This window comes from Natator depressus, chromosome 8 (genome assembly GCF_965152275.1).
Source record: "Natator depressus isolate rNatDep1 chromosome 8, rNatDep2.hap1, whole genome shotgun sequence".
Taxonomy (NCBI): Eukaryota; Metazoa; Chordata; order Testudines; family Cheloniidae; genus Natator; species Natator depressus.
The window spans coordinates 6846452-6871215 of record NC_134241.1 but is presented as its reverse complement, the minus strand read 5'-3'; the positions used below and the strand labels follow the sequence as shown (position 1 = coordinate 6871215).

Genomic DNA, 24764 nt, shown 5'->3' with positions numbered 1-24764 from the left:
CCCGCAAGGCTACATTGCTCAGGCTTCGGCCCCGGGTGGTGGGGCTCAGGCCTCTCGCAGCGGGGCTGCAGCTTTCTGCCTTGGGCCCCCCTGCGTCTAGCCCTGAACCCTGCTCGCGCCCCCGCGCCCCGCGCCCCGCCCGCCAGGCGGAGCCGCCGCCCGCGGGCCTTTGGCGGCCCGGAGCCACGAGGAGGCGGCGGCGGCGACCCGGGCGGACTACACTTCCCGGCAGGCCCCGGGCCGCGCGTGGGGAAGAGGAAGCCCGGTGCGTGGTGCCCGTGGTCAAAGGGGACTAGAGGCGGCGGGAGGTGCCTAAGGGGGCATGTGTCTCCCTGCGTCCCCGCTGCAGCCCCGGTGCACGAGCCGCCAGGCCGCCCGGGCGTCGCCCCAGCGGCCGTAGTCAGGGCGGAGGCCGGGCGGGAGCAGCATGGCAGCGCCGAGCACGGGCCCGAGGGAGCTGCTGGCCCTCATTCACCAGCATCTGCTGCGCGCTGGCTACGCTAAGGCAGCGCGGGAGCTGGAGCTGCAGCTCGGCCAGGTAACCCTGCAGCACCCCCACGTGGGGATCCGGGCACGGCTGCTCCTGGGCTCCCCTGAGCGCGTGGGCAGGTGTAACCCTGCAGCACCCCCACGTGGTGCCCCTGGGCTCCCCTGAGCAGGTAACCCTGCAGCACCCCCACGTGGGGACCCGGGCACGGCCGCTCCTGGGCTCCCCTGAGCACGTGGGCAGGTGTAACCCTGCAGCACCCCCACGTGTTGCTCCTGGGCTCCCCTGAGCAGGTAACCCTGCAGCATCCCCACGTGGGGACCAGGGCACGGCTGCTCCTGGGCTCCCCTGAGCACGTGGGCAGGTGTAACCCTGCAGCACCCCCATGTGGTGCTCCTGGGCTCCCCTGAACAGGTAAACCTGCAGCACCCCCATGTGGTGCTCCTGGACTCCCCCGAGCAGGTAACCCTGCAGCACCTCCACGTGGGGGCCAGGGCATGGCTGCCCCGGGGCTGGGCTCCCCTGAGTCCATGGGCAGGTGACCCTTTAGCACTAGCACATTGGGCTACTCTGGAGGGACCAGGGTGAGACGTACTGGTTCATGTCTGTCATGCCCCATGGCATTACTTTGGACTCCATAATCTGTGTGCTTTCATGAGGTAAACACAGTGCCCATTCTTTCCTTTCTTCTCCTCCTACAGAAGGAGTTTCCTCCACAGTTGACCTCTCTTGAGGACATCTTCACCCACTGGCAAAAGTAAGTCTGTCTGAGAGGGAATGGTTATGAAGTGGAAGGCAGGTCATAGCTCACTCTTCTCATAGAAATAACCAGGTTTGATTACATTGGTATGTCTGATTAATTGGAATGGGGCAATTTGGAAATATTCCCACTAATGTCAAGATGATCATGTACCTAGGATGGAAGTGTCTCTAACCCTACCCCAAGTAACACCCCTGTTTGGGCTGAAATTTCTCAGCCCAGACGGCAGGCATTACCTTTATTACATTAGAAAGCTGGATGCTATTCTCGCTGGTGACTCTTTTGAGGTATTAGAGGAGGGGGAGCATGTTTCACCAGTTAAGATGTTTTCCTAGTGATTTTTCTTTCCCGTGGACTAACCCCATTGACTTCATTAGGATTTCATTAGAGACTGGTTGTGCAAGTAACCTACTTGTGTGCATGTTTGCAGCATTGGGGCCTTCATGTTAATAAAGAATGAAATGATGGTGTTCAGCATCCGCACGTTCTCCACGGGCTGATTGCTGTGTTTTAACCCATGGAAGGGTGATGCTACACTGGGTGAAATCTGATTTATGACAGCCGCCAAAGGGATCCGAAAAAATCTCTTAGCTAGGGCTACAAGAGTCAGCCTGCACCGAGTCATTTGCAGGAGAAATACCCAAGTCAAGAGAGTTATTCAAGGTTGAATCAAATTGTACTAATAACCCCAGAGAATAGTTTATAGGTTTCATTGTATCTAAAGTATCACACAATGAAATACTGTGTATCCTGACAGTCCTTGGCCCTCTCCTTACTCTTGCTGTGTATCTCTCTGATCTCCTTTCTTTCATGTTTATGGCCCTATGTGATCATGAGAAATTCTACAACTTGATTCAAGAAACTCAACTGATGCAAAGGTGGAGCTGAGATTTAATTTTCCGTGCTACTACCTTAATGTCTTAATTTGCATTGCACCATGACAGATCATTCTAGATACTCCTACAACCACCCCTATATTACATAAGTGTATTTTTTCAAAATGCACATGTAATGTTACCCTATAATACCACCCCCACTCATGCAACCCCAAACACACCCTTTGTTTGTTGTCTTTCTTTGCTGTTATGTCTAGACTAGAGTCTAAACTAGTCGTGGCAGGGACCTATGATTGTATTTATCTATCCGATACCATGCTCACCAAAAGCACCATAACCTGGAGAAGTTGTTCTTCTTGGAACAACTTTCTCTGTCTCTCAATTTTTGGCCTTGAAGATGATGCCCCTCCTCTTCTTGACCCATCTTAATAGCCTCCAAGCACACTCCCTTTCATCCATCGCTCTGCAGCCATTACACGTCTGGCTAAGGAGAACGGGATGGGACTTTCTTTGGAGCCTTTTAATACTCTCCTTAAGCAGCCAGAGAGGCTTCATTTAAGTGGTTAAAAAAAATAGTCTCTTCTCATCTTACATAGTCGGGTTATGAAGGGAATTGATACATAGAACGGTTATATAGGATCAGATTGGAAGAGAAGACCCAATCTGTTGTTGTAACACATTTGCCTTATGCAGAGTAGCTGTAGCCATGTCTGTCCGGGATATTCGAGAGGCTAGGTGGGTAAGGTAATATCTCTTATTGGTCTGACTTCTGCTGGTGACAGAGACAAGCTTTCGAGCCACACAGAGCTCTTCTTCGGGTCTGGGAAAAGTACTCTCACCAACAGAAGTTGGCGCAGTAAAAGGTTTTGCCTTAGATAATTTAGCTCGAACAGAGATTATGCGCCTGATGCAGAGATTATTGGGTGAGGTTCTTTGGCCTGTGTTATGCAGGAGGCCACATTAGATGATCAGAATGGTCCCTTCTGCTCTGAAAAATCGGAGGGCTTGTCTAGACTTGAAATGCTGCAGCTGCAGCTGCAGCGCTTCAGTGTAGAGCCTACCTACAGTGATGGGCGGGGTTCTGGAACTCGAAAGAGTCCCACAAAAAGTGGAAATTAGGTTAAATTACAACGGATGAATATAAACAAATAATACAAGTATGTAGGGGCAGAATTAGAAAGGCCAAGGCACAAAATGAGACTAAACTAGCTAGAGACATAAAGGGTAACAAGAAAACATTCTACAAATACACTAGAAGCAAGAGGAAGACCCAGCGATTAATCAATGAGGGAGGGGAAACAATAATAGAAAATGTGGAAATGGCAGAGGTGCTTAATGGCTTCTCTGTTTCGGTTTTCACCAAGAAAGTTGGTGGTTATTGAATGTCTAAACATAGTGAATGCCAGTGAAAATGAGGTAGGATCAGAGGCTAAAATAGGGAAAGAACAAGTTAAAAATGACTTAGACAAGGTAGATGTCTTCAAGTCACCAGGGCCTGATGAAATACGTCCTAGAATATTCAAGGAGCTGACTGAGGAGATATGAGTCATTAGTGATTATCTTTGAGAAGTCATGGAAGACGGGAGAGATTCCAGAGGACTAGAAAAAGGGCAAATACAGTGCCCATCTATAAAAAGGGGAATAAGAACAACCTGGGGAATTACAGACCAGTCAGCTTAACTTCTGTACCCAGAAAGATAATGGAGCAAATAATTAAGCAATCAATTTCCAAACACCTATAAGATAATAAGGTTGTAAGTAACAGTCAGCATGGATTTGTCAAGAACAAATCGTGCCAAACCAACCTGATAGGGTTGACAGGGTAACAAATCTTGTGGCTGGTGGGGAAGCGGTAGATGTGGTATAGCTTGACTTTACGAAAGCTTCTGATTTTTTGTCTAACATTACCTTCTCATATACAAACCAGGGAAATACAACCTAGATGAAGCTACTATAAGGTGGGAGCAAAACCAGTTGGAAAACCGTTCCCAGAGAGTAGTTATCAGTGTTTCATAGTCAAGCTGAAGGGCATAATGAGTGGGGTCCTGCAGGGATCACTTCTGGATCCGGTTCTATTCAATATCTTCATCAATTATTTAGATAATGGTATACAGAGTAAACTTTGTGGATAATACCAAGCTGGGAGGGATTGCAAGTGCTTTGGAGGATAGGATTAAAATGCAAAATGATCTGGACAAACTGGAGAAATGGTCTGAAGTAAATAGGATGAAATTCAATAAGGACAAATGCCAAGTACTCCACTTAGGAAGGAACAATCAGTTGCACACACACAAAATGGGAAATGACTGCGTAGGGAGGAGTACTGCAGAAAGGGATCTGGGGGTCACAATGCATCACAAGCGAAATATGAGTCAACGGTATAACACTGTTGCAAAAAAGCAGACATCGTTCCGGACGTATTAGCAGGAGTGTTGTAACCAAGACATGAGAAGTAATTTGTCCGCTCTACTCCGTGCTGATTAGGCCTCAGCTGGAGTATTGTGTCCAGTTCTGGGTGCCACACTTCAGGAAAGATGTGGACAGATTGGAGAAAGTCCAGAGAAGAGCAACAAAAATGATTAAAGGTCTAGAAAACATGACCTATGAGGGAAGATTGAAAAAATTGGGTTTCTTTAGTCTGGAAAAGAGAAGACTGAGTGGGGACATTATAACAGTTTGGTACGTAAAAGATTGGAGGGAGGTAAATTGTTCTCGTTAACCTCTGAGGATAGGAAAGAAGCAATGGGCTTAAATTGCAGCAAGAGCGGTTTAGGTTGGACATTAGGAAAAACTTCCTAACTGTCAGGGTGGTTAAGCGGTGGAAAAAATTGCCTAGGGAGTTTGGAATCCCTGCCATTGGAGATTTTTAAGAGCAGACTAGACAAACAGGGGCCTGTCCAGGATGGTCTAGATCAGTAGTTCTCAACCTACTTACTATTGTGGTCTGCAGATTGAGAACCACTGTGCCAGACACACACTGGCCTGCCCAGTCCTGCACTGCCAGCATGCCCCTTCCCCTTGTGGGCAGGCCCGTGTCACACTGACTCCCTATGCCCAGCGCTCCCCTGTCCAGTCCCCCCACCCCCTGAGACCCCTGCACAGAGCGGGGCCAGGAGTGGAGCCCTGCCTAAAGCCTGGGGGTGCTGTAGCAACAAACCTCTCCACTGCCCAGCACCCCCTACCGTCTCACTGGCCAGATCCCCGCCCCCGGACCCACCCCACTTCCCTGCACCCCTGCTGCATTCACTGTTTTGCTGGGAGATGACTTTGTCTGCCAGGCAATCACAGGCCGGGCTCTCTCCCTCAGGACCCACTTGCCCAACCAGGCCCCCTGCATTGGACTGCTGAGCTCTTCACTTGCCACAGGGGCCTGCTTCGCCGGGCCTGCTTCGCCTTCCCTGCTGGCAGGAGCGCTCTTGCCAGGCTCCGTGGGGCCGGCCCTCCCTCAACCGGCCCCACCCCATGCCGGACCAGAGCGACAAACTGAATTTTTTTTTTCGCACATAGCTGGGCTGCAGCTGTGTGCTAATTGGGCTGTGGCTTGAGAACTGCTGGATAATACTTAGTCCTGCCATGAACACAGGGGACTGGACTAGATGACCTCTCAAGGTCCCTTCCAGTCCTACAAGTCTATGATTTTCACCCATAAATCCAGTTCATATCATAATTTTGTGTCCCATAGGTGTGACCATCCAAGTCTGAATGGGTGTGTAGCCTCTAGGTCATGGGTCAGTTTTGCATCACAATCCATTAGCCTCCATATATCTGTTTGGAGCTTGTCCAGTAGGACCAAGCCATATAAAACAAGTCTAGCCAGTGCTGAGTTCTAACATGAGGCTGACTAGACATTGAATAGAGCACTGGACTGGGGCTCAGGAGTTCAGGGTTTTATTCCTAGCTCTGCCATTGGCCTGCTGGGTGACCTTGGGCAAGCAGCTTGCCTGCTCTGTGCCTCAGTTTCCCCATCGGTAAAATCGGGGTAATGATGCTGACCACCTTGGTAAAGCACGTTGAGATACGCTGAGGAAAAGCGCTAGATAAGCGTTTAATCATTTGACTGTCAGAGCAAGAACAGCATTTTTCCAAATACTTGAGGCTAATTTTCCTGACTCTGGCTACTGGCCCTGCCCTATACAGATGGAATTCATTTCTAGCCATCTCTCCTTTTCACATTCCTGTGAGGTGTCACATCCAGGGTTTGGCTAAGAAGGATTATGGGGAATTCTCTTCAGATCAACCTAAGTCGCTCCAGAGTCAGGCACCTGAGGTTACTGCAGAGGAATGGCAGTTCCTATGCTGACCCTGGGGGAAGGAGGCTGGGTGAATTGATAAGTGTTTCTGCTATTTAATGCCGTTTCCCTTTTTAACACCACCTCCCTGTTCTTGAAAAATCTCTCCTACAGAACTCCCTCAAACACCAAGAAACGAAAGACAAGCAACTTGGGGGCAGGCATTCCAGCAAAGAAGATCAGGGTGCCTGATCCCCAGAGCAGCTCTGAAAGTTCGGAAGAGGAAACAAAAGCTGGGAAAGGTAAGAGCCAAGAACGGCCCACGTGGATTGGACAACAGAGAGGGCTAGCAGGCAACAGGTGCAGCTGATGCTCCGATAGCTTAATAATATGTGGCTCACCGCTGTTCTAGCGGAGCTTGTTATGGTGTGGCCTAGTGGTTAGAGCCACAGATTGGGACTCAGAAGATCTGGGTTCTAAACCCAGCTCTTCCACTGGCCTGCTGGACATGGGCAGTGGGTGGAGCCCCCTCTCTGGGGAGGCTAGTCCCTGACTCCACCCCTTCTTCCCATGCCCTCCCCATGGCCAGAGCCCCGAGACCCCCTGTGTCGCATTCCCCCCGGTGGCTGGAGCCACAAGCCCCCTGCCCAGAGAGGTGCCCCCCCCGGCCGCAGAAGCCCTGGGATGGCCGAAGCCACGCAGTGCCTCCCCTCCCCAGACCCAACCTGTGCAGGAACCTGCAAAGGACATCATAAAGCAAAAACTTTGCTGCCAAACTGCGCAACCCAGGGGCCGCGGCAGCGCTGGGGGAGGCAGAACCTCCCCGGCCTATTATACCCACAGCCCATGCTGCTAGGTGACCCCGAGCAAGTCATTTTTGCCTCTGTGCCTCAATTTCCCTATCTCTGCAGTTGAGTGCAGCTGCTGGGAGGAGCGGTGGTTTCCTATTTGAGCCCCGTTCACCAGCGAGGAGTCTGGGGCAGACTAACCGAGAACTCAGGATTGGCTGCATGCACAAGCAGCAGGCTCTTAGGAAGACTTGCCATAGGTCAGCCCAGGGGGAATGCTTTTTTTTTTTTTTTTTTTTTTTTTTTTTTTTTTTTTTTTTTTTTTTTTTTTAAAGCTTACCCATGTGATTTCAGCCAGGTCTGGTGGAGGAGGTGAGCTCTTCCACTGCCTCTCTGGCAGGCTGTTCCCGGTAGCCTGTTAGTTTGTATCAGCAAAAACAACGAGGAATCCTTGTGGCACCTTAGAGACTAACAAATTTATTTGGGCATAAGCTTTCATGTTCTCGAACCCACTTCATCAGATGCATGGAGTGGAAAATACAGTAGCCGGTGTGTGTGTGTGTGTGCGTGTGTGCGCACACAGAGACAGAAAGTATGTGAAAAGATGGGAGTTGCCTTACCAAGTGGGGGGTCAGTCTAACAAGACAATTCAATTAACAGTAAATACCAAGGGAGGAAAAATCACTTTTGGGCCTTTCTTGTAGAAGGTGACTTCTAGGTACCCTTCTGGCTCTGTGAATCTGTTTCTTAACTTCACCAGGTGGGTACTGTAGTTTTAAGAACGCTTAATAGAGATCCTGTAGGTGTTTGTCTCTGTCTGAGGAATTGGAGCAAATGCGGTTGTATCTTAGAGCTTGGCTGTAGACAATGGATCCTGTGATGTGATCTGGATGAAAGCTGAAGACATGTAGGTAACCATAGTGGTCAAACACCTACAGGATCTCTATCAAGCATTCTTAAAACTACAATACCCACCTGGTGAAGTTAAGAAACAGATTGACAGAGCCAACAGGGCACCCAGAAGTTGCCTACTACAGGACAGGCCCAACAAAGAAAGTAACAGAACGCCACTAGCCGTCACCTACAGCCCCCAACTAAAACCTCTCCAGCACATCAGCAAGGATCTACAACCTATCCTGAAGGACGATCCCTCACTCTCACAGACCTTGGGAGACAGGCCAGTCCTCGCTTACAGACAGCCCCCCAACCTGAAGCAAATACTCACCAGCAACCACACATCACACAACAAAAACACTAACACAGGAACCAAACCCTGCAACAAATCCTGGTGCCAACTCTGTCCGCATATCTATTCAAGGGACACCATCATAGGACCTAACCACATCAGCCACACCATCAGGAGCTCATTCACCTGCACATCTACCAATGTGATATATGCCATCATGTGCCAGCAGTGCCCCTCTGCCATGTACATTGGCCAAACCAGACAGTCTCTGTGCAAAAGAATAAATGGACACAAATCTGACATCAGGAATTACAACATTCAAAAACTAGTAGGAGAACACTTCAACCTCCCTGGTCACTCAGTAACAGACTTCAAAGTGGCAATTCTTCAACAAAAAAACTTCAGAAACAGACTCCAATGAGAATCTGCAGAACTGGAATTAATTTGCAAATTGGACACCATCAAATTAGGCCTGAATAAAGACTGGGAGTGGATGGATTATTACAAAAACTGATTTTACCATACTAATTTCCCCCTACTGTTATTAACACCTTCTTGTCAACTGTTTGAAATGGGGCCCCCTCATTACCACTACAAAAGTGATTTTTTTTTCCCTCCTTTGGTATCCTAGTGTTAATTGAATTGTCTCATTAGACTGACCCCCCACTTGGTAAGGCAACTCCCATCTTTTCATGTACGGTGTGTGTGCGGATGTGTAATATATACCTGCTACTGTATTTTCCACTCCATGCATCTGATGAAGTGGGTTCTAGCCCACGAAAGCTTATGCCCAGATAAATTTGTTAGTCTCTAAGGTGTCACAAGGACTCCTCGTTGTTCCTCTAGCCTAATGTTTAAAGGTGGGATGCTAGATGGAGGTACCAAGCTCAGTCTAATTACTGCCTTCTAAAACTCTAGCCAAGAAAAATCCATCGAACTCTAGCACATGCTAAACTCGCTAAGGTAAATATTATGGGAGAGCCCCTAGAGCTCAGCCTAAGTGGGTTAAATTGCGTCTGCGTTGATGTTCAGTGGTGTTTTCAGTCAAGTTAAGCAAACTTGATTTGGGTGAGGGGAGAGCATGTTTTTCCTAGTCCACACAAGGCCTCTCTAATAATACCATCATTACGTCTCGATATTCATAGATTAATACACAGCAGTTCCTGCTGTGTCCATATCGTTATTCCGTCTCTGCTCCATGTCCGCCACACACAGCCAGGGATTTCTCTCAACTAAAGAGAACTTGACTCTTTGCTCGTAGAGAGGAGGGGTGAGAGGTAGGAGAAGAGAACTCTTCATGGAGCAACAAGGTCTTTCCTCCGACACCATGGTAATGTGCAGAACCAGCTTCTGCGTCACCAGGGGTCTGTAGCTAGTACTACCTTTGTCTCCAGTTGAGGGGAAGCTAGTCTTGTGTTTTGAGTCTCTGCATATTGTGGCTTTCCCTTCTGTGTGGCAGCTGGCGCCCCTGTTGTGACTAACTCCACGGCGCAGGCAGAGAGCGGGGGGGACGAAGGCTCCTCTTCAGAAGAGAAGGCAGCGGCTGGAAAGCAAATAAAGGAGGTAAGGTGATGCTTGTTTCTGGGCCGCCCCCCCAAGGCTGCTAGTGGCCTGCGGCTAGGACTGCACTAGAAAGTTCTAGCAATGCCTGCTTGGGGGGAGGGGGTGGTGTTTGTCACAAACCCTAGTTAGGACAGCAAAAAAGAGCTTTTGATGCTCCAGTTTATTTCATCTGGGGAGCCCGTATAAGCTATACTGACGAGTGCTTCAGCTCTGCGAGGGTTTGCCAGTATGGTTGTACTGACAGCCCTCGTCTGCTATAGACAGGCCTGAGGGAGCTGTGCATATGGCTTTGTAAAGGGGAAATCGACTGTGGAGGTTGAACCTGTTCTCATGGAAAGTGCTTTTCATTCACTTTGAAGAGTTAAGAGACTTGAGCGTTGTTTAGATGTGGCACTAATGAGAGAGAGAGGGAGGTTAGAGGAGCACTGAACTCCCTCTTTACTCCATGCGCCAGTTAATTAGGTGCTCACTTCAGGGGAACAAAACACAAAAGCCTCATCCAAACCTCTGCAGCCTGATTGGGGCAGTGACCACAGCAAAACTCTGCGTGGGTTGCTGGTGTCCTGGAGAAGTGCCCTCTGAAGGCCAGCTACATTGCGGGTGTGAGTCCCTTGAGCTCCCTGGTGGTGCTCCGTGGATGAACGTGTCTCCGAGTGCCTCTGTTTAAATGCAAAGACTTTAGCCTCCGTGTCAGAGTGCATTAACGACTCGATACATTTTGGCATTTTCTGGGCGGTGGTTCCTAAAATCTAGTTCAGAGCATTCACGATTCCATGAAGAGGACAAAAGGCTGTCCTGGAACTGACTTTCTTTTGTTGTTTCCTCCAGGTGAGAACTACTGCGGCGGGTAGCAAAGCTGCTAACTCTCTGCAGCATGCTGCCCAAAACGAAGCCAATGCCACTTCAGGTAAGCCTGGGGCTGCTGCTGTAGCTCAGACCAGAGCAGGAAAGAGCAAAGGCATCTCAAATAAGCTCACGCCTGGTGCTCCAGCTACTTCTTCAGCTCCGGCCCAAGCTGGGCAGAAGAAAGCCAGTGCTGGTAAGCCAGGACCTGCTGCAGCAACTCAGGCCAAAGTTGGGCAAAGCAAAGTAGCAGCTACTGCAAAGGCAGCAGAGAGCTCTGAAAGCAGCGACTCATCAGAGAGTGAGGAAGGGGAGAAGATGCCAGCAGCAAAGCTCCCAGCTCCCAAGTCAGGTGAGAAGCCCATGGGCTTGGGATGCATTTCCTAAAGCATTGCACAGCTGTTGTGCTGGTCGTGAGACGTACATCTCTGTTCTGGCTTTGCAGTATATCAGGTCTGAATTACTTTCCTACTAATGCCGCAGGCCTCGTGGCTTCAGCTCTCCTGGCAGATAATCATCAAACCAAAACTGCTCCCTGTAGAGACTAAAGAAACCTGGCAGAAGCAGGAGCAACACAAGCACTGCCAGTCACAACCAGATCAGGCTGCGTTCAGGGACATATTGCTTGGATCTGAGATATAGAGAAATGGATGGGATCTAGCGTCTGGGGGAGCAAATGCTACAGTTAAGGTCTCGTTCAGTGCCCAGTACAATGGAGCGCTGACATGTCCGGGCCACTGGATGATACCAGAACGCTGCTTTATTCTGAGCGCTCTGAAAAAGTCACTGAAACTTTCCATGTTTGGTCTCAAGCCAGAAGTGAATTGTTATTGATGTTTTGAGGGGAAAATCCCCAGAAAAGAAATGCTCCAAGCTTGGGACCTGATCCGGCAGTGAGGGTGTGTGTGTGTAAGTGTCCACACTGCACTCGCTCCAGGAGCGGGGACTTGGGATGACTGTCCTCTTTGAGGGAGGGTCTCCTAAACGGGTGTGGGGGGGTTAATCTTCAATATGTGACCGGAAAATTTTTTTGACATGCTCACTAGGTTCCTAAGATTTTAGCAGTGTCACTGGGCCCTGCCCCCATGCGACATGACTGTAGCCTCTCCCCTGTGCCTTCTGACTGGTTCCCATAACCTAAAAGCTGCATGAATATAGCTCTCTGCATGGACTCGACAAGAGAGCGCAGTGTGAGTGACGTCTCCTCTCTGGTGTTTCAGCACTGAAGCAAACGGTGGGAAAGGCAGAGAGTAGCTGTGAGGACTCGAGCGATGAGACTTCCTCTGAAGAGGAATTAAAAACCCCAGCGCTCCAGGTATCTACCTCCAAGAGGGTCCACTGAGTGCTTTGAGCATTCCCCACCGCCACCACCCATACACATCCTCTAACCTCCCAGGGCTGTGTGTTAAGGCCCTTCCCCAGACTGACAGTGGGGCAGGGACTAGGAACAGTTTTTTCTCTGAAGCCAGGGCACTGAGGAAACAGACCCATCCCCACCCCACCCAACAGCACCTCCCAGCCTCTCAGCTCCAAAGGGAAAGTCTGGGTCCCGCTCCCTCACTAGAGGGTTAGAGCAGAGGGAGGAGCAAACCCTGAGCTGCTCTGACCTGTAGGATGCACTCAATGCAGACATGTGGGATACTGAGAACCCAGAGAGTGTAAAATGACTGACGCAGCCTGTTGTGCTGATGAAACGAAAGTCCCCAAACCGCCATCTCTAGCGTAAACTAACCTACCACAGAGTCACCAGTTGCTGCCCGACCCAGGGGCCTTGCACTGAATTGTGGTATTGCTGTAGAGTGGGGGCCTCTCGTTTGTAGCTAATCCCACCCCCTGATCAAGGCCTGTGCCCTGAGCTAACCTCGCCCCCTGATTTCCTTTCGGCTTCCTCCCACCCACACTCCTGCACAGATGTTCCATACCCCTCCTCAGTAAGTCTCTTCTCTCGTCTCCAGACAAAACCAGCTGTGAAAGCAGCGCAGGTCAACGCAACACCAGTGAAAAGCGCGCCAGCCACTCCAGCACCCAGCAAGAGGACCCCAGGGAAAGTGTCTGACCCAGCTCCATGGAAGCCAACAGTAGATACACCAACCCAGAGCAAACCCGGAGCTGCAAAGGTGACCGCTTCTGCAAAGGCTGCTGGGAGTGCAAAGGCAGAGGACACCTCTGAGAGCAGCGACTCGTCGGACAGTGATGATGAGGAAGCCACGTCAGCAGCACAGGTGGGTCAGTTTGAGCCTATCGTCCCTCACACCTGTCCCGAGGCCTGGGGATGCTATGAATGGGAACCTTGTAAAAGGGGCACAGTGCACTGCAAGGTGGCACTTGCAACAGGGTAGTTAATGGTCCCAGGTTGTTTCCACTGTAAACTTCAAGCGACCAGTTGAAAATGAAGTGTGCTGATTTCAACAGGCAAAAGTTGCATGAATGCTTTTAACCAAAATCCAACACAGGCGTTCTCCACCCAAGAAAGGAAAATTCTACTCTAACCCTTCCGAGTTCTATATCTGATCCATGGAAAGATGGCAATTCACAGCTGAGTGTTGGATCTGCAATATCTGCAAACTCTAGCGCTGCCTGATTTCTGCTGCTTTTGTGTCTGGGTAGGGGAGGTTTGGTCCTTTTCACCATTGGTTCCTGTGCCATGGGGCATGTTAAACAGAGTCGTTCATGTTCTTGTGCAGTAGGCAGCCTTTTCTCCCCCCACTGTTTGTTTGTTTGCCGCTGTGACCAGTTACACAGCAGATTTTTGAGGAATTTCAGTCATTGCTCCCTCACTCTAGGAGATTTCTTCCAGTGGCCAGGAGGACTGACGAGGGACGCCTGGCTCACCACGCTAGTCCCCCATCCTCTCTTGGCATTTTCAGCCTTACCACTTTTTGCAGTCGCTTCCCAGATTTACATCTTGATCCCTTATATTTTATCCTGGGAAGACGCATCTCTCCACCCCGAGTCAGGGATTCCTGTTGTGTTTATTCTGGTCTTGTCTCTTGGCTCTAGACCAACTCATCTGCAAAAGCTCCCCAGGCCGCAGCGACACGAGTGAAAAGTGCCTCAACCGCTCCTCCATCCTCCAAGACAGCTCCAGCAAAAGCCTCGACTCCAGCTCCACGGAAGCAGCCCTCAAAACCAGCTGTGCCCAGCCAGGCCAACGTGGGGCCTGGAACAACCAGAACCGCTGCAAAGGCTGCTGGGAGTGCAAAGCCAGAAGAGAGCTCGGAGAGCAGCGACTCATCGAGCAGCGAGGACGAGGAACCCCCGGTGCCAATAAGCCAGAAGGTTTGTAATTATTGCCTCTAGTTGGGTTCTGAGATGCTGGTGATGGCTGTGTTAGTGTCTGGCTGTTCATACTGCTATGCTTAGGATGTTAAATCTTTCTGATGCATGAAATCGCAGCCCTGTGCAAGGTATCCCTGCACCTTCCTCCATCTTTGCTTTGTAGAACTACTATGAATTGTTTTCTGATTTGATGGCCCCCTGCTTTAATGCATCTTTTAAAGGCCAGCCGTTTCCAAGTGACTAGTTTATAGTTACTGAATTCTCTGGCTCCTTTATAGAACTTGTTTCGCTTTGCCAAAGAACTGGCTGCTGCCAATAAGATCAAACAGAAGTCATTGCAAACGCTACAGTAAAATACAAGCCAAGGCCGGGGGGGAGGCGCCCGTAGCATAGTATCACTTGGCTTAAAACATCTCCCATTCTTCAGCAGTGTGAGGAGCCAAACCAGCAAAAACTGTACATGGAGAACTCCAGAGTGAAACAGTTCATTTGCCTGCATCCAAACAATGACGCTGGTCTGTCATATGAATAGTAGCTGGTCGGAGCCTTCCCCTCTTGCTTCCTTTTGACTGGAACTCGGGACATAGGTCCCAGAATGGATACGTATGGGGCCACAAGCAGCCTGGGCTTGCTTTCTGTGTGCACAGAAAGTCTGCTCACGCTTGCATGGGCCGAAACCAGCTCCCCCTGAAGCTGATGGCAAAACTTCCATTGCTTCCAGTGGGATCGGGGTCAGGCTGAGTGTTTAGCAAGGCAGGAATCCACACGGAGTGGATTGGCACTTCTCAGTTGCTCATGATTAATCTGGCAGCGAGCACTGCCCGTGGGAGTCATTACTGGTAGGGCGCATCCTTATCGATGGTGGCCCCAAGTGCTTGCTCTGTCTTCCTGAAGATGGCACCCCAGCAAGGTGTAGTCTGATGGTGTGTGCAAGATTGTGACCTAGTTCCCCCTGTATCTCCAAGAGTTTTCTCTCTCTCTGTGCCCATTTGGTGTGGAGGAATGGGAGTCCAATGAGCTCTGCATGTTGGCTTTTACATTGGATTGTCCTGGTCTGCTGGCTCAGTGAACTTCTCTGAGTGATTGGTGCTATCCCAGTCTGTCTGTCTCTCAGCATTTCTACACTGCGATTCAAATCCTAATGCTGGTTCAGAACAAGGGGTGTTGTCGGGGAAAGGGGCAATTTATGCTGCATCATGAATTTGTGCAATACCAGTGAGACTTGGCCCTTCTAGCAATAGTAATAGGTGAAGAATGCATTTTCCCCACAATGTCTTTAGTTGAGGAGAATACTCTACTTGAGGCAGAATCATAGAATATCAGGGTTGGAAGGGACCTCAGGAGGTCATCTAGTCCAATCCCCTGCTCAAAGCAGGACCAATCCCCAACTAAATCATCCCATCCAGGGCGTTGTCAAGCCTGACCTTAAAACCCTCAAAGGAAGGAGATTCCACCACCTGCCTAGGGAACCCATTCCAGTGTTTCACCACCCTCCTAGAGAAAAAGTTTTTCCTAATATCCAACCTAAACCTCCCCTACTGCAACTTGAGACCATTACTCCTTGTTCTGTCATCTGCTACCACTGAGAACAGTCTAGATCCATCCTCTTTGGAACCCCCTTTCCGGTAGTTGAAAGCAGCTATCAAATCCCCCCTCATTCGTCTCCTCTGCAGACTAAACAATCCCAGTTCCCTCAGCCTCTCCTCATAAGTCATGTGTTCCAGTCCCCTAATCATTTTTGTTGCCCTCCGCTGGACGCTTTCCAATTTTTTCACATCCTTCTTATAGTGTGGGGCCCAAAACTGGACACAGTACTTCAGATGAGGCCTCACCAATGTCGAATAAAGGGGAACGATCACGTCCCTCGATCTGCTGGCAATGCCCCTACTTATACACCCCAAAATGCCATTGGCCTTCTTGGCAACAAGGGCACACTGTTGACTCATATCCAGCTTCTCGTCCACTGTAACCCCTAGATCCTTTTCTGCCAAACTGCTTCTGAGCCATTCGGTCCCTAGTCTGTAGCCGTGCATGGAATTCTTCCATCCTAAAGTTCAGGACTCTGCACTTGTCCTTGTTGAACCTCATCAGGTTTCTTTTGGCCCAATCCTCCAATTTGTCTAGGTCCCTCTGTATCCTATCCCTACCCTCCAGTGTATCTACCTCTCCTCCCAGTTTAGGGTCATCTGCAAACTTGCTGAGGGTGCAATCCACACCATCCTCCAGATCATTTATGAAGATATTGAACAAAACCAGCCCAAGGACCGACCCTTGGGTACTCCACTTGATACCGGCTGCCAACTGGACATGGAGCCATTAATCACTAGCCGTTGAGCCCGACGATCTAGCCAGCTTTCTATCCACCTTATAGTCCAGTGGTCCCCAACCTTTCTGTTGCAATAGCATATTCATCTTCCCAGAAGAGTGTGGCAGGCCCAGCTGCGAAATGCCAGCGAGAAGCAGCGTCATCGAGAAGCGTTGCTGCCTAAATGCCGCTGAGAAGTGTCGCCGCTGAAATGCCGCCGAGAAGCAGTGGCATTTCGGCAGCAACGCTGCTTCTGGGTGGCATTTCAGCGGCTGGTTGTCCGGCGGCCGCGCTCCTCGGCGGCGGGTTGTCCAGCAGAAGCGCTGCCTTGTCAGTAGGCAGGCACACATAAATGCCCCGGCGGGTGCCATGGCGCCTGCGGGCACTGCATTGGGGACCACTGTTAGAGTCCATTCATCCAGCCCATACTTCTTTAACTTGCTGGCAAGAATTCTGTGGGAGACCGTGTCAAAAGCTTTGCTGAAATCAAGGAATAAAACATCCACTGCTTTCCTCTCATCCACAAAGCCAGTTATCTCGTCATAGAAGGCAATTAGATTTCCCTTTCCCTTGGTGAATCCATGCTGACTGTTCCTGATCACTTTCCTCTCCTCTAAGTGCTTCAGAATTGATTCCTTGAGGACCTGCTCCATGGTTTTTCCAGGGACTGAGGTGAGGCTGACTGGCCTGTAGTTCCCCAGATCCTCCTCCTTCCCTTTTTTTTTTTTTTTTTTTCTTTTTTTAAAGATGGGCACTACATTAGCCTTTTTCCAGTCGTCCGGGACCTCCCCCAATCGTCATGAGTTTTCAAAGATAATGACCAATGGCTCTGCAATCACATCTGCCAACTCCTTTAGCACTCTCGGATGCAGCGCATCCAGTCCCATGGACTTGTGCTCGTCCAGCTTTTCTAAATAGTCCCGAACCACTTCTTTCTCCACAGAGGGCTGGTCACCTCCTCCCCATGCTGTGCTGCCCAGTGCAGTAGTCTGGGAGCTGGCCTCATTTGTGAAGACAGAGGCAAAAAAAGCATTGAGTACATGAGCTTTTTTTTCACATCCTCTGTCACTAGGTTGCCTCCCTCATTCAGGAAGGGGCCCACACTTTCCTTGACTTTCTTCTTGTTGCTAACATACCTGAAGAAACCCTTCTTGTTACTCTTTAACATCCCTTGCTAGCTGCAACTCCAGGTGTGATTTGGCCCTCCTGATTTCACTCCTGCATGCCTGAGCAATATTTTTATACTCCTCCCTGGTCATTTGTCCAATCTTCCACTTCTTGTAAGCTTCTTTTTTGTGTTTAAGATCAGCAAGGATTTCACTGTTAAGCCAAGCTGGTCGCCTGCCATATTTACTATTCTTTCTACACATCGGGATGGTTTGTCCCTGTAACCTCAATAAGGATTCTTTAAAATACAGCCAGCTCTCCTGGACTCCTTCCCCCTCATGTTGTTCTCCCAGGGGGTCCTGCCCATCAGTTCCCTGAGGTTGTCAAAGTCTGCTTTTCTGAAGTCCAGGGTCCGAATTCTGCTGTTCTCCTTTCTTCCTTGTGTCAGGATCCTGAACTCGACCATCTCATGGTCACTGCCTCCCAGGTTCCCATCCACTTTTGCTTCCCCTACTAATTCTTCCCAGTTTGTGAGCAGCAGGTCAAGAAGAGCTCTGCCCCTAGTTGGTTCCTCCAGCACTTGCACCAGGAAATTGTCCCCTACACTTTCCAAAAACTTCCTGGATTGCCTGTGCACCGCTATATTGCTCTCCCAGCAGATATCAGGGTGATTTAAGTCTTCCATGAGAACCAGGGCCTGCGATCTGGTAACTTCTGTTAGTTGCCGGAAGAAAGCCTCATCCCCCTGTTCCAGTGATCTCTAGCAGGCTCCCACCACGACGTCGCCTGTGTTGCTCACACTTCTAAACTTAATCCAGAGACTCTCAGGTTTTTCTGCAGTTTCATACCAGAGCTCTGAGCAGTCATACTGCATACTCTCTTACATACAATGCAACTCCCCCACCTTTTCTGCCCTGCCTGTCCTTCCTGAACAATTTATATCCATCCATGACAGTACTCCAGTCATGTGAGTTATCCCACCAAGTCTGTTATTCCAATCACATCATAATTCCTTGACTGTGCCAGGGCTTCCAGTTCTCCCTGCTTGTTTCCCAGGCTTCTTGCATTTGTGTATAGGCACTTAAGATAACTCGCTGATCATCCCGCTTTCTCAGTGTGAGGCCGGAGCCCTCCCCTCTTGCACTCTTCTGCTCATGCTTCCTCCCAGTATCCCACTTCCCCACTTACTTCAGGGCGGTCTCCTTCCCCCAGTGAACCTAGTTTAAAGCCCTCCTCATTAGGTTAGCCAGCCTGCTTGCGAAGATGCTCTTCCCTCTCTTTGTTAGGTGGAGCCCGTCTCTGCCTAGCACTCCTCCTTCTTGGAACACTATCTCATGGTCAAAGAATCCAAAGCCTTCTCTCCGACACCACTTGCATAGCCATTCATTGACTTCCACGATTCGGCGGTCTCTACCCAGGCCTTTTCCTTCCACAGGGAGGATGGACGAGAACCTCACTTGCACCTCAAACTCCTCTATCCTTCTTCCCAGAGCCATGGAGTCTGAGTGATCCATTCAGGGTCATTCTTGGCAGTATCATTGGTGCCCACATGGAGAAGTAGGAAGGGGTAGCGATCCAAGGGCTTGATGAGTCTCCACAGTCTCTCCGTCACATTGTGAATCCTAGCTCCTGGTAAGCAGCAGACTTCTCGGTTTTCCCGGTCAGGGCGGCAAATAGATGACTCAATCCCCCTGAGGAGAGAGTCCCGGACCACCACCACCACCTGCCTCCTTCTCTTGGGAGCGGTGGTCGTGGAACCACATCCCGAGGACAGGGCATCTCATGCCTTCCAATCGGCAGAGTCTCTCCTTCTGCTCCCTTCCCTCAGATGTATCATCTAGTCCACTCTCCGCATTAGTACCTGTGGAGAGAACATGAAAATGGTTCCTTACCTGTATCTGCCCTGCTGGTACATGGACACTCCCCTTTCTTCTTCTGGAGGTCACATGCTGCCAAATTTCTTCACCGTCCTTCTGTCCCCGCTGCACAGCCTGCTCTGAATCTTCAGAACATTGTGTCCGTAGAAACATATCCTGATGTCTGCCCAGGAAATCTTCAGTTTTTCTTAAGCAACGCAGGGTCGATACTTGTTTCTCCAGACCTTGAACCTTCTCTTCCAATATGGAGACCAACTTGCACTTTGTACAGACAAAGTCACTTCTGTCCTGTGGAAGAAAGACAAACATGGCACATCCTGTGCAAGTAACAACAGCTGAACACTCACCATACATATTACCTTCCTTCTAAGAGCTTCGTCAGGTGCTGTAGTAACTACTCAGAGAAGCCTGCAAGATGAAAGCCTCAGTGGGCTCTCCCCTGGCAAACTCCGAGGCCAACTCCCTCTGTTAGCCTCTCCATTATTCGCCGCTCCAGTGGTTCGCAGCTGACTGGCTTTTTAGAACAGTCAGGCCCAATCAAGGCTCACCTGGAACAAAGCACTCCCAATTCACACTTTTCAAACAATCAAGCACAGGGTCAAACTGACAAACTGTCCCCGCAACAGACACTCAGATACTTACCAACACAGCCCCCCTAATGCCGCACTCCGAGTATCTCCTCTCAGACAGATCCCAGGCAGAAGTAGCTGTCTCTCTTGCTGAAGGGCGATTTAAAGGATTTCATATCTCCTTCTGCCACTGTTTGCAAATTTGGGATTCCCACGTACCAGTCACTGCTGCCGAGAAAGGCTGTAATCAAAATGGGCTGGCTTTCATGATGCCAGCAGCCAAGGACTTGGAATGGAAGTAGGCGTTCAGCCATTCTGCCCTTTTTGTGTCCACAATCCGGCTCTCCCAGTGGAACGTCTCTGGGCAGATGGAGAACATGAAGTACTTGGGCCTATATTTAACCACTGACTTACTGTATCCTGCAGCTTCCGATCGCTTCTAAGTGAGATCCAGACAGGTACAGAGAATTGCAAGCTGCTTCATCTTTCACTGCAGGGGCGGATTAGCACAATTAAAATGAACATCATTTCTACATCAAACTGCTTATTTAGTATGTTTACCGCTGAAGATTTTAGGATTATTTAGTCAAAGACATTTGTTTGCAAAGTTGGTGTCTGTGTTTTTTCCCGGTGCAATGGGGAAGCAAACAAGATTGACCTTGAAGAAACTGCAGGCTCCTGCTTCTTTCAGACTTTCCAAACCCACCTGTGCAATAAGTCCAAAAATGTCATATGGGCACACTGATGTTCCGGTGCCTCACTTTAGACGTGCAGCGAGTCTACGTCTCCTGTCGGCACCCAGAAATGGAGCCATGTAGTATTAATGGACGTGACGGAAAATTTGGCTGTGAGCTTTTATCTGGACTCGGTGCCGAGGCAATAGTCCACTAGACCCTTTGGGGAGATGAAGCGTGACTGCGTCCTAAGCTCATACCTTGGAGTGGCAGTCTTTATTCTTTTATGTCGTGACACATCCCAGTTACTGAGCTCGTTGTTGGTATGCTGGGGGTGCTTCCTGTGCATGCCGGTAGGCAAGAGTTGGCGTGTGACTGATACAGCTTCTGGGGAGCATGCTCGCTTTCTGACTCGCTGCATTATGCAAATAAACTAAAGAGCATGGGGGTAGAGGGGTGATTCAACTCTGGCATGCTCCCACCACTGGGCCGGGAGCTATTTGTAGGCCAGCAGAGAGCAAGAGAGAAAGGAAGCGAGGGAGGAGAGGACAAGAAGCTCAATCTGTAGTTACTCATGAATTTCTCCCAGGTACTAGCATCTCTAGTATGGCAGACTGCTCCTCCACCCCTTTGCTTTAGGCTTCTTCCAGTCTCCTGGGTGCATAAAACACGCTGGCCTGGATTGTGTTCTGCACAGCTCACCTGGGGGTGTTTTACAGCCAGGCATAGTTCAGCCAAGCCCTGCCTGGGCTCAGTCACTGGGACGTGGCAGCCCTGTAGAAATGATACCACGGCCGTTTTAGGGAAGTAATCTTACATAATGTCCAGATGCTGCTGTCTGATTGTCTTCCAGGTCCTTGAGCTGTTCCCTAATAACGTCCTTGTTATACATGGGTTCGCTTTCTGAACGTGAGTGAGAGTCTGTCCTGTCACTAGGAAGTTGGAGGCAAATGACTAGACTAGATCCAATATCCCGCAAGTGCTGGTGTCTGAGTAGGGAGGAGTCTGGTGTGTTCCCAAGTAGGTGATTCATTTAAATCCCTACATCCGCTTCCAATAACGCTCTCGATTTGCCATTTAGACGCTGGCCCCTCTCTCGGAGTTAGTGACTCATGTTAACCAAAACAAAACGGAGACTCCAGTTTGTTTTCCTCTCTCGTCCTTGTGGAGGTTTCTGTGTCTCTGTGCAGAGCCTGGATATGCCTGGCTTGTTTGGAGAGCCCCTTCTGTAATGGGTAAACACTCCAATACTGACGTCTGTTCAGCAGCTGGTTTTAATGCAGTAAACGCTGCCCCGGGACAGCGCTCTGCAGGGCCATGCCAGAAAGCCAGGTTTGACAGTCTTCCATCTCATGAAGCTGCAAACCTGGGGCTCTTGGCCACTGGCAAGGAGCAGCCACCCCTTCAGGCTGTCAGAACGACTGTGATGTTCTAGCTCTTCACTGGTATTGAGGGAGAGCCCGTGTACGAAGTCCGGCACGGGGGGTAAAGGGAATGAATGCTGGGGGGGGGAATTGGTAGAGCTAGTGTCACGCTCCGTTTTCCCTGAGAAGAGCTCTGGTGATGGCTCCCAGGCCATGGGACACCGCCCCAAAAGTGGGTCACAGGCAGGTTGGGTGGCACTCTGCTCCCACTGTGCCTGGCAAACGGAGTGTCCCTGAACGTCCGACTGCCAGGAGCTGGGACTGGACCACAGGATGGATCACTCAACAAGTGCCCTGTTTTGTTCATTCCCTCTGAAGCATCTAGCACCGGCCACTGTGGGAAGACAAGATCCTGGGCCAGGTGGACCATTGGCTGGCCCAGCATGGCCATAGTTATGCTCTTGCGCTGCCAGAGCAAACTGGTGCTTGAGCGTTCAGCCCAGCATGTGAAGATCAGGCCATGTTTGCGTGCCTGAGCGGGTGCAGAGCCTCACCGGCCCTGAAGAGCCCCAGAGGATGGGGAAGTCTCCCGAACTTCCTGCAAGTGGGACTTCCTCTCTTTAGCACACCCTCTGCAAGCAGCCAAAGGGTGAGAGGAGCATGGAAGCTCTCTCTGCGCCGCATGGGAGCCAGAAGATCAGACCTGGCTGGAATAATTTTTTCACGTGCCAGAATAACTGGTACCTCTTTGCATCAACTCATCAGCTGCACAAGACCTTGAGACGCGGCTCACACACTGCCTTGAGTCACAGAAATCCAAACGCGGCCAGCTGCTGTACAACCCAAGCGCCATGTTCGAGTTGCACGGCTGCTTATTTAGGCTCATGGACAAATGAATTGCTCGCGTTCTGGACAAAGTGCTTCCTAGGAACGGTGCGACACTGTCTCCCTTAAACGCCTCTCTAATGCTGTGTCCAGGAGGCAGCTGCTGTGATGGTGGACTCTTGCAGTCATTTCACCTTGTGCTCGGGTCCCTCAAAGTGTCACAAGCCACCAGGGTCCGACAGTCAGTGTTCAAGGGAGCAGTCTCCAAGGGACATCTAGCCCCTGCAGGCAGTGGGGGTTTTCTGTAGGTGGCCTTCTCCCTTCCAAGTCAAGCTGCCTTGTTTTGGCCTATTGATAGTGCCGTGCAGTTGGTACAGTTGTCAGGTGAGACATGATAATGAGGTGCTGAACCCCCGGTCATTAAAGATCCCTTGGTCCTTTTTGAAAGGGTACGGGTTTTAACCCTGGTGGCCTGATTAATTTCTAGCGAAATATGGCCTCCCTCCAAGTTTTCCCTGCGCTCTTCCATTTGGATACGGTATACTTCTTGCCTGAACTGCTGGGTGGTGGTTCTCTCTGCTGCAAACAGCTGCTGGCCTCCCACCCAAGAGAGGTAGCTGCATTTCATTGGTTTCGGACATGATCCATCTCCAAACTTGTGATGTTCTTTGGGGATAAAGGGAGCATTTTAAATTATCACAGCAGCATATGGGGTGTAGGAAACAAACCCTGGCTCAGTGTTGTTGGTTTTTTTGTTTGTTTTTTAAAGAGATTACCAACTCCTCAGCCTTCCCCTGGCATCAAGCCCAGCCTGGTGGGTAAAGCTGGGAGCCCCAGGAAAGCAGCTGGAGGTGCCTTGAAGGGCAAGGACTCCGAGAGCGAGAGCAGCACGTCATCAGACAGCGAGGAGGACGAGGCAGCACAGAAACCGCCTCCTAACGCTGGTAAGATTCTAGCCTTCCCTTGGTATTCAGGGCCTCTCTCCTCCATACTCGCGGGGTTTGCTTCTCTTCTCGGCTTGAGCAGCTGGCATGTTCTAGACGGGGCTGCCCCCTAAGAGCCATCACCAGGCACGCTCTGAACTGCCAGGGGATGCAGACTTTGCCAGTCGCTCTGAAGCTGATGTTAGCAAGACCTGTCCATGCAACTCCCTCCTGTCTCTTCTAGAGTGTCCTTCCAAACTGGCACAAGAGTTGGGTTTTTTGGGGGGACAGGGGGTTATTTTTGTTCTGTTTTCTATTCCTTCCAGCATTGCCAGCATGGGTCAGCTGCTAACATACTCCCCCAGTGTGTGCAGATGGAGGGAGGAGCCTTGGCATAATAATTAATAAGCACTTTGAGATTCGTGGATGGAAGAAATTACTAGTAATGAATGAAGCCACACTTCTCCCCTCCTGTGTGGCCTGGGGGAGTTTTGTCATCCCCATTCCTCCTGGAGCAGGCGAGGAAGTCTTGCACCACTCTGGTTGATGAAGGGGTAGGAAGGGAGTCCTGGCAGCTGTCCTGGAGTGGGCCGGGGCTGGCTACAACATGGAGTCTCATGAGGACATGGTTATGTCTGAAGTGGGGATAGAGGAAGATCACCGAAAATGCAGAGGAGCCTCCCAGGCAGAATGCGTATCTTCTCCTGCTTCCCTGCTGCTGCCCCCGTCTCCAGAGTCTTCCGGCGTCTCTGCAGCTACAAGGCCCAGAGAGCGCAAGCTCTAAGTCCCCCGGGAAGATGCAGGGCCCCTGTCATTAGACCTGCAAAGGAAACTCGGGGTGTGCCCAGTGGCGTGCTGGGGCAGCACTGGGACAACCCATGGGAGCCCAGTAAATGGAGGGGCTTGATGACTGTCCGAGTTGACTCTTGCTGTTTTCAGTTGACCCATCTCCTCCCTTCCATGGACATGAACCTTCAGTGGTCACCAGGTGACTGTGATCTTTGCATAGCAATGTCCCTGTTTGCAGTGCAGAGGCATTGCCTTAGCAGATAACGCATGCTCCAGGCTGGTTCGTCTCTGTTGCTGGGTTTCGTGACACGAGCAACCAGAAGTTATTTCTGGCATCTCAGCAGTTGATGCCTGGATGCA

General features: G+C 50.3%; 1 protein-coding gene across 3 annotated transcripts in view; it reads left to right on the top strand.

The window, feature by feature from the left end:
• The first annotated feature begins 254 nt into the window (after positions 1-254).
• The window catches only part of TCOF1 (treacle ribosome biogenesis factor 1), a 37955-nt gene continuing 13445 nt past the window's right edge, over positions 255-24764 (top strand). For 2 of the 3 annotated variants that reach the window (XM_074960297.1, XM_074960296.1), the window contains exons 1-9: positions 255-538; positions 1189-1244; positions 6487-6614; positions 9746-9849; positions 10678-11044; positions 11913-12007; positions 12648-12914; positions 13693-13971; positions 23462-23636. In XM_074960297.1, the coding sequence (XP_074816398.1) occupies positions 428-538; positions 1189-1244; positions 6487-6614; positions 9746-9849; positions 10678-11044; positions 11913-12007; positions 12648-12914; positions 13693-13971; positions 23462-23636 (1582 nt within the window). In that variant the 5' untranslated portion in view covers positions 255-427. The remainder of the gene's footprint in view (positions 539-1188; positions 1245-6486; positions 6615-9745; positions 9850-10677; positions 11045-11912; positions 12008-12647; positions 12915-13692; positions 13972-23461; positions 23637-24764) is intronic. The other variant, XM_074960295.1, reaches the window with a different exon arrangement.